The 10,410-nt window shown below is 36.5% G+C and overlaps 1 protein-coding gene across 1 annotated transcript; it reads left to right on the top strand.

Moving 5' to 3' along the window:
* Positions 1–575: 575 nt before the first annotated feature.
* Positions 576–7,986, top strand: lhx1a (LIM homeobox 1a). The gene is given in 6 exon segments (XM_056756138.1): positions 576–1,434; positions 2,727–2,950; positions 3,512–3,789; positions 5,258–5,327; positions 5,330–5,422; positions 6,216–7,986. Coding segments are annotated over 6 exon segments (1,215 nt in total). The 5' UTR covers positions 576–1,264; the 3' UTR covers positions 6,596–7,986.
* The last annotated feature ends 2,424 nt before the right edge of the window (positions 7,987–10,410 follow it).

Raw genomic sequence — 10,410 nt, 5'->3', positions numbered from 1 at the left:
TACACCACTTGTCAGAAACAAATGCTGCGTTGTCATGACATACCAAAAATCGGTCAAATAATTGCCTGCTTGCGCAGTTAACATCAACACAAACCGAAAAAGTTACAACACGAACAGCATCCTTAAGACATACATGTCACAATTATAACAGTTTCCGCGTGCATTCCTAGCTTCGCTTCCTATACAGAAATGTTGACATCCACCTATACATAAACAGTGCGTAAATTATCAGACATGTACCTTATCAAATGGATTTCTCGTTCCACGGCTCCGTCAGAATAGACGATTATTGTTAAAAAAAATCATTAGGAAAAAGATTTTCAGAATACGGTGGTCTGGTTTTCTGAGTCTCCACATTAACTAAGATATGACAGTTTCTGGGATTTTTGACAATTGGTGTCTTCTGTTCCCTATAAATAGCGCAGAGTGTGCCGGTAAAGCGGTGAGGGGATATCTAATGGTTACTTGAACGGAAAGGCGCTGATTGGCCCCTGTCTTACGTGACGTCAGGAGGCTGTGAATAAGGTTGGCTCGTGTGCTTTCAGGAACATGCAGAACACCGGAGGCTGTTCGGGGAGCGTCATCAGTCCTGCAACGAGATGTCACACACGTCTTGTTCATACTAGCATCTTTCACATCTTCTATCTTACTGAGGAAACAGCGCGTTACAGAGGGAGACGCAGTTTTCTAAGCGTTGATATTCCATCTTTCAGAGGGACCTAAACAGTGGATACGTGGACATGGTAAAGTGCACTGTGATGTGTCTGATAGGCTCGCATGTGTCGTGTGCCAGTTCTGTCCAAGATCGGTTGCAATAGATGCTTGTTTATGAAAGACTTTAATATCATCTTCACCGATGCTTCATCTTATTGACAGCGACGACGTGCTTATGCGCAGCGATGTCATCTTTTTAACCAACGAACAGTTGGTGTTTTGAAAATTTCCTCTATGCTGGCTTCATTGCTTCATCTGAAGATTTGGTTGAATGGAGGATGAGAAATAATGACTGACAAGTGAAGCACTACCTCTTTTACCATCTCAATTTTGGACCAGTAAAGGTTTTCGCGTTGATCATACACACAAGTGGTGAATATTTTTAAAACTTCTTGATATTTTTGAGAAGACTTTCAAGAAGACTTCTAAGGGACTTGGAGCATCCTTCGGTTTTACAACTCCTTTCTTCTCTCTTTTGAAAGAGATAAAGTAGAAACTGACTCCAGTTGTGGTCACCACGGCAGTAACTGTGGGAGCAGATCCAAAGACGATGGTCCACTGTGCGGGCTGCGAGAGGCCTATATTGGACAGGTTTCTCCTGAATGTTCTGGACAGAGCATGGCACATTAAGTGCGTGCAATGCTGCGAGTGCAAATGTAACCTAACAGAGAAATGCTTCTCTCGAGAAGGAAAACTATATTGCAAAAACGACTTCTTCAGGTAAGTTTGCGTGAATTAGGCTCATCGTTTTTTTTAATTCTGTGGATTTATTGCTGTGAAAATGTTAATATAATAGTTCCGTGCTTCAAAGACTAGTATAATTGTTAACAAGATTTATACAACAATAACAATAATATGACAAAATAAATTATACGATATATATATATATATTATATTTTTTATTTTAACACACAGGTCATATAAACTTCAAAATATAAACAACCTCCTACATTTTTATAAAAACATAATAAGGTTAAATGAAGCTTTCATGTACTGGAAAGAAATAAAAGACATCACTTTTAGACTTTGATAAAAATGCAACACAAGTTATTAATCAGGCACATTACTAAACTTGCTAAAATCACTTGTAAAAATTACATGATTCTTGGTATTTGCACATAACATCCAAGTTTGAATTGTGATCTTACATTCAACAAAGTGTGATCCCTATATTGTCAACAAGACTGACTTGTTTGATTCTTTGATTAGGGTGCCCATTAATTAAATGCTTGTTAATTTGAATTGTTATGCAAAATGACGCGCAGATACACTAATAGACTGTGTAGTCGTACGCAGCAAGGGTTTTAAGGAAATCACACTTTGTTTACAACGAATGGCAGCCAGGGAAGCCGCAGGGATCAATGCTTTGCCAGGGTAGTTGAAAGTGTAACGCGGCCCAGTGGCAGGCTGTCTGCTCAGTCGCGTGTGTTTGCAGTGGTTCGAGTTAAGATGTGATAAGTGGATTTGAATAATAAACGACTTTGAGATGGAAACCCTCAGACAATGTAATCACAGACTCGGAATCCACAATCTGTATAGAAAATCAGAATACACATTATTTGTCACAATTAAGTGGTGGGTATTTACTGCAGTAGTGTTTGTGCACGGAATGCACTTGTCCTTTTGTTATGTGTGATTATGAATGATGTTTTAATACACGTTAAATGCGCCCTCACTGTGCGCATGTTTTTCAGTTGCACGAATACATCCCAAACAATAATACATTAAAAACGAGTATAATTTATAAAATAAACAATGCATCTAAATGTATTCATTGGTTTGCATTAATATTCCATTGACATTAACAAATAACAAACAATATTTTGTGATACAAATATTCACAAAACAACAGGTCATCAAAAAAACAATTTTAGACACTTTATTTTAGAAATTTTGTTAATCCCTTTGTCCTGGTCTGAGGTATTCCTAAATTGTTTCACGCTATTTTTTCCTGTTGTTTTATGATGGCAGTAAACTTATTTTATTTTTTTCATCTCATCTCCCATTTTCAGGCGCTTTGGAACAAAATGCGCTGGTTGTGCTCAGGGGATCTCGCCGAATGACTTGGTCCGAAGGGCACGGAGCAAAGTGTTTCATCTGAACTGCTTCACATGCATGATGTGTAACAAGCAACTATCCACAGGGGAGGAATTGTACATCATAGACGAAAATAAATTTGTCTGTAAAGACGATTATTTAAGCAGCACAAACGGAAAAGACACCAGTCTTCTTTCAGGTGAGAAAAATTATTAAATAATATTTGTATTGCTATTGTTTTATTTGTTTTACACACGGGTCTATATAAAACTTGTATAGTTTACTTTATAAAATATATAAGGTTCGTTAAGAAAAAAGAAAAGGCAAGATTTGTATAATATGAAGGAAAAGATGGATATCCAAATATTCGATTCGATTCATTATTTCTATATTAAAATGGGAGAAATGGTAAAAAATAGAGCATCCATATAATGATAAGGATTTTTTTCTGCTGTATGAATTTTGGGGCCTATTGTCAGAGCATGCACAGACAAGGCTTTTATTAATAATGAATTTCATTGCTGTAGACTACTGCATTGAACAATTTTAAAATCAGATCTACCAAAACATAAATAATAAGTTTCTTACTTTTTTATTGATTATTCTTTTTTCGTTCATTCTTTTTACTAAATTATTTGTTATCTTTTTTATTTATTTTGCATTCTATTGTTTAGTGTCTAACAATTCTTTGGTACCCATGTCTAATTCTGAGATTTTTATTTCGACTCCTTGTCCCCGACGGCCCTTTTCCCCCGTTCAGTTACAGCTTGCAGTGATCCTAGTTTATCGCCAGATTCTCAAGACCAGCTACAGGACGACGTCAAGGACGCAGAAATCGCTAACCTATCGGACAAAGAAGCGGGTAATAATGAAAACGATGACCAGAATCTCGGAGGGAAACGAAGAGGACCGCGTACCACCATTAAAGCAAAACAACTGGAGACATTGAAAGCGGCATTCGCGGCAACCCCCAAACCAACGAGACATATAAGGGAGCAACTGGCGCAGGAGACGGGACTCAACATGCGAGTTATTCAGGTACACGGACAAATTATTTCAGAAAAAAGTTTACACTGCTGCGTGGGCGGTAATTATAATATTTTAATAATATAAAAAAAATGTTGACAAACATATTAATATAGTCCTCCGTATATATGTCAGCTCTTATGTAGTAAACGGTTCCATAACAAGTTTCATGTGGTACAAGTTTCTCGTCTTGGATGTAATTCTCCCCATGTGATCAAAAAAAGCAGAAACGCACCTTCGTTGCGCGTCCCCTTTCCAATCCTTGAGGCAAGACTATTTGAATTAAAATGAGGACAGTTTCCCTGGCATCTGTAATATTTGGAAGTAACATTTATATGGTTAGCCTTTTTATACTTGACTCGAGAGATAGAGAGGCACGCCAGCTGGCATGAGACTGGTGAGAACGATGGGAGTCTTGGCAACGCTGCGCCATCACGTTTTGCGACCACATTTAGACATGCTGTGACGGTTCTCAGTCAAGTGGAAACGCAGAAATCTGTCCCTGTGTCTGTCAAAGTACCTCATACTAGGTGGTTTTCTCTGAGAAATTGAGAATCGATCCTTGTTTTTTGTCGAGAGAGCGCTGGAAAAATGAGAGCACAGCCAAGGCGAATATGTGCTTCATTTAACTATCCACACAACTATATGGGATTTGTCATCATCGTTTCTGGCCCACTATCTGGTCATTTTTTCGGGTTGAGAGATCCGATGAGAACAGAGATAAAGCAATATCGTCGTAAAAACAACGATAGACTGGTGCTGTGGATAATGTCTTAAAATAAGAAGACTGGGGAGAAAGGACTGAGATTAATAGAGTGTCGAGGTTAGATATTTAAAGCCATCAGAGTAAACTGTAATTAGCAAAAGGAATTCAAGGGTGGATATATAGATTACGAAATAATAACTGCATAGAGCCGGTTAACATATCGGTAACAACCCTCCTATTAAGTATTAATTAGAGATTTGAAGTCCCCGCTGCTGCCCCCTCAGTCGGAGTAAATGGAGGGTTAAAAGATCATTAAAGTGAGGTTAGATCTGACTCTCCAAAAGTGACGGTAATTAGGAGTAATCTTGTAACTACAATACGAATGTATTCGGTCACTTCACAGGCCTACCTCAAGACAACGTGAATATACAAACGATTTTGTAAAATCGTAAAGTTGACTTGTAAACATTACGTCAGAACGTCACGTTGTTATGTCCACAGCAATAAGATCATTTCTTAACGTTTAAAATGATATCATATATTTTATATATATCAAATCAGAACAAAATATATCACATACATTTTAAGTTCATTCCTTAAAATATGTTTTTGCCACAATTCACATAATAGAGAACAATTTTCACATTTCAAAATGTTAATTTCATATTCCCAATACAAAAAAACACATGAACAATGTGCACTTAGTGTTAACAACGTTTGGAAAAAAAAATACATCAGATTTTTTGTAAAATACATTTCCATTATTTGCACCAGGTATGGTTTCAGAACCGGCGGTCCAAAGAACGGCGCATGAAACAGCTGAGCGCGCTCGGCGCGAGGAGACACGCTTCTTTCGCAGTCCGAGAAGAATGCGAACACTGGTGGACAGACTCGAACCTGGAGAATTAATCCCAAATGGCCCGTTTTCATATTATGGAGGTAAGAGCTGATGGTTTTCTGTCTCACATGTTTGTCTAAAATATGTTTCCTAAGCGCTGTTTTCATCTGTTACGCCTTTCTGAGATGCCTTTGATAATTGCTATTCAATGAACATATAGTGGAGTTATACAACACAGATGCCGGATTTCAGGAAGTTGTCCACTCGTGTTTTCAGTTTTAAATGCTCAGCATTATGAATATGAATGCTATACAGTTTTTATTTGCGTTCGACAGTTTCTTCCGTTTATAATTTCTTATCCACAATTGCGTGCACATTCCGATATTTTATTTAGTTTGTTTATACTTCATTTTATATCTTCAATGAAACATTGAACATTATTCGCTTTAATGTAGTAATAAATCATATCTACTCTTAAAAATAAAAACTGCCTAAAGGTTATTTAAAAAGGTTTAATAAGGCAAAAAATAGTGGAATTGTTTTTGGGGAAACAGAAATAGTTTTTCTAGGGCATTGCAATGAATAAACCTTTTTAAGTACAATGCTAACGATATAATTATATAACATTTTAAATTGTAATTGATACGCCCTTTGTATAAAACAAAGCAGTTATTGATATGTTTTATGTGCAGCAGTTCAGATAAAGGAGAATTCTTCTCACTGTAATTAGCGTTTTAACATTTGCGATTCAAGTGCAACATATAATGTGGCCATGTAAAGTGCCATAATTTTACATACAATACAGGCCATATATTTGATGTATTATTAGACAATCATTTTTTCGCTCATTGTTTCTGAACCTAATTGTCTGAACCATTTTTTATGAATTTGCAGATTATCAGAGTGAGTACTACGGTCCAGGAGGGAATTATGACTACTTTCCCCAAGGCCCACCATCTTCACAGGCCCAAACTCCCGTAGACCTCCCCTTTGTCCCATCATCAGGACCCACTGGCACCCCACTAGGGGGCATGGAACATCCTATCCCTGGCCACCATCCATCTAGTGAAGTACAGCGCTTTTCAGATATCATGTCTCACCACCCAGGTGACTCGCCCAGTCCGGAGCCAGGGATACCAGGACCCATGCACAGTATGTCCTCAGATGTTTTTGGACCCAGTCCCTCCTTCACATCCCTCTCTCTCAACGGCAGTGGATACAGCAACCACCTCTCCCACCCTCCGTCAGAAATGAACGAGGGCACAGTCTGGTAGCTACTGTGAACGGACATTTTGGTAGACAGAAATTATGATAAACAGAGGAGGGAGGAACAGGGACACACATGGTTTTCATTTTTGTTCCGTTTCTTTCTTTTCATGTCTTGTCAAGTACAAAGAACAGCAAAGGCACCATGGCCATTGACATTTCCCTTCATGAACTTATTGTGTTGATGTTCGGTTTCTTTCGTTTTCTTATCCCTCTGAATTAAAGTCAGAACTCAAGAAGAGAAAGAAATGATACTGATACTGTTGACCCAGTCGCTGTATGAACTCTGCTATGAGGCTTAGCACAGCAGTGTCCCTTCATAGGCTCAATACATACCGCTGGTTAAATCGTCACTCTAAAAACAGTGATTGTAACACATTAACAGCGTTAGCTACTGTCAAAGACTTGTCAGCTTTACAGAGAATCACCCAAGGCGGCTGATATAACACTAACCTGCAACGTTGACTCCAGGAAAGATCTAAGCCGTCAGACTAATTTATTTATTTGAAAACTCCTCAGACCTCCTCGCCTTTCAAGGCTCTGCCATACTGACACTTAAACAACCTTTTCAACACTAAATATGTTTCTGAAGGCCAGGGAGAAAAAGCTTTTTTTCTTGTTCTGGACATTCTTTTTTTCCCAAGAATTCCACCAAATCCGAAGAAGTTAGCCTTCAAAAGGCAAATGTTACAATTCGTATGGATGGTGAACCCTTTATTTAATGGAAGAGAACTTGAAACGTTGATAAATGAAGTCTACCTTCTAAAAGTATTTTAACAAGGGTCTGAAAGGGGCATAGAACAGTCAACTGTTTACGTAATATATTTAATTCAGGAGTAAAAGTATCAACCATGATTTAGAACCTCTTGATCTAGAAGAAAATGTTCCAAGCAACCAACCAAACTTTTTGTATTAATTTTATTTATATTGTATGATGAAAAACAAGTTTGCTGGGGTTGTGGTTCACTGTGCTAGTTTGTACAAAATGTTGTTTACAAAAAATGGAAAAAGGAAAAAAATACAAGTAGACAGTTGCCAAATAAAAACATAGCACAAATACTGTAAAAGTGCTTTGCACCATTATCCGCAGAACGTGTTGAAACAAAGTGTAAGTGTTTAAAAAACAATAAGAAGTATTTACTTCTTAATTTTTTTAGTCTGCTGAAAAAAGATTCACAAATTGTTAATATAACATACTTAGACCTACAAGTTTTATTTTTGTGTCTTTAAAGGAAAATGAAAACTATTGAAATTGATGGTCAAATGTGCAGCGAGCAGCTGCTACTTTCTTTAAATATCAAATTCTCATGGTATGTCTTTTATTGTTCTAATAAACCTAAGCTTACGTGACCTCCAGTGCATATTAGACCATTCACTGTATAAATATAACATGTTGAACAAATTTGTGAGTTTTTAATAAAATTAGAAAATATAATATTTGGATGATAGGTGCTCTTCCTTGGACTAGCTGAAATTGATGTTATAAAGACAAGAAAAAAAGGGATCTTACATGTCTCGAGATATTCTGTTAAGCATTGTGGTTAGACTGAAAGAATTATTTATCACTGCCTCATGAGTGTGCCACTCTTGCTTAAAAATGTATAGAAGATTGCATTGGTTGCTATTCCTACAACATTTTTGTAAAATCCAGTTTGCAGTCCTATAAGTATGGCTAAACTACTAGAATGACATGGAAAATTTACAAAAAATCTAAATTGCGCCTTTGTGTTAGGGTTATATATACGTAGATTATTGTTGCTTTTCATGTTTTCCACTTTCAGTATGCTGTGGGAATTTTGGCCTCCGATGACGATAGTAGGATTTGACTTAAGCACAAGCAGGGTTAGAAGTCACTTAGTATGAATGATGATGTATGATCATTATGTACATTTATGTACAACTGATAAATCTAGAAAAAATATAAGTAAAAATCTTTCAAAGGAAAGAAAAATGACATTGTTTAAAATAATATTGTAGTTGCCTGGCCAAAATAATATTTGTTGCCCAATGTTAAGTTTTTCTAAATGATTTAATGCCAAACAGAACTTTACCAGCGACATCAGATATGCAGAGCAACACCACGCCATCTGAGACAATAGCTATAAGAAAAAACAAGTTCTGAAGAGACAAACCAATCACTGAACTGATCTCATGTCATATCTCAATTCAAAGATGACAAAACAGTCAAAGGAAATTCAGCGATTCAAATCTCTTTGGGGAACGTGTATGTGTGAGAAGAGGATGCTTCACAGGTACAGAGGCAGGCAAAACGGGCATCAAATTGAGCCAGCTATCTGCGGGAAAGGCCTTTATCTCATTGCAGTGTGTGGTTTTAGCGTGAAGGAGCCCAAAGTGCCCCTGTTACACCCAGCACATAATCCACTATGAATTAATCATGGTCCTGAGAGTTAAACAGGCCTGGGGGCCCTCCTGAGCCAGAGGCTTAACCACAACGCTGACTCCATACTCTGTCACCCAGGAGGCCAAAGCTCTTTAAATTCAAATCTCTTATTGATTGAACATTGACTATTGGTTCGGACTGACCTTGTCAATACATTAAATATATACATGCTTTATGTTTTTATAAATACAGTTTTTGCAGGATTTAAATGCAGGCTTGCATCCCTTCAATGTCAAAGTTTGTTTTTGGCGTTGATGGGTGGTGGCATCTTTATGCATTTATTTATTCCAAAGTTTTTCAACATGCCATATAAAACAATTGTGTAAAAACCTGACAAATACTGACAAAAAGTGAAAACCTAAGAACTCTATTGCACTCAATGAGCGCTTACAATGACCCTTATGCCTGTGCTATTGCTGTAATTGTACGTATCAAAAATCTAAGATATTAAAAAACATTACTCATTTTCATTCTGATAAAAGAAGAAACAAATTTAAATTTAAAAAGTTCAAATGTAATGTTCTTTAATCATATAACGTCCATGGAAAACTAAGGCCGATCTTAATTGCTGTCTTTAATTTTCTTGAGCACACACTAACAAGATGTCTTATGTCTTTACAGTCAATAGTTGTGCTGAAGTCAATACAATGAACAGTTCTTATTTAATTTTTTTACTGTTCCAAGGTAATATTCAGATATATAGTAAAGAAAAGGTGTCTCCTATATAGATCTTGGAAATATCAGTTGAATAATTGTTTCTGTAGAGGAAATTCTAAGAAATCATGTATTCAAAATAGAGTACAGATATATAATTTTGCTAAGAACACAAAGGACATTTTGCAGATTTAAACAGTAACATAATTTTGTTGAGCGTTTCTACTCTGGCAAAACATGACAGAATATACTAGATAATGATCAGAATGTTGAATATAATCTGATATCTTTTGCCCTTTTGCAATATGATTTCTCCGTATCAAATAAATGAGGAAAGATAAAGACTAATGGGATTACAATGATTTTACCTGCGAACCATATAAATTTATCATAGCATAGCAAATTACATTTGTAAGGTTATACGCATGGCCTTTTCAACTGAGTGTATGTGTTTTTAGTAATTTTTTTATTTGTTGTTTATCTGTTTATTTGTCCTATCTTTTGTTAACCATGTGTTAGCTATTTAAATGATCAGTTAAGCATTAAAAAACAATTGGGGTCATATTAAACACGTAGGAACCGATAATGGCAGTATTTCTAGTATTTCTTGAGCTGTTCACACACACACACACCCAGCACATGACAGATTTGTTTCATCCCATTAGAAGATGGACATTGATCTTTTATTTTGTGTTTTACTGCACACAAAATATTAATATATTGCGATTTCTAAAGTGGACCTTTACTTATATTGTGCATTTACATTGC

This window comes from Triplophysa dalaica, chromosome 9, assembly GCF_015846415.1.
Source record: "Triplophysa dalaica isolate WHDGS20190420 chromosome 9, ASM1584641v1, whole genome shotgun sequence".
Taxonomy (NCBI): domain Eukaryota; kingdom Metazoa; phylum Chordata; class Actinopteri; order Cypriniformes; family Nemacheilidae; genus Triplophysa; species Triplophysa dalaica.
The sequence above is the reverse complement of the archived record's forward strand: the minus strand, read 5'-3'. Positions and strand labels throughout refer to the sequence as shown.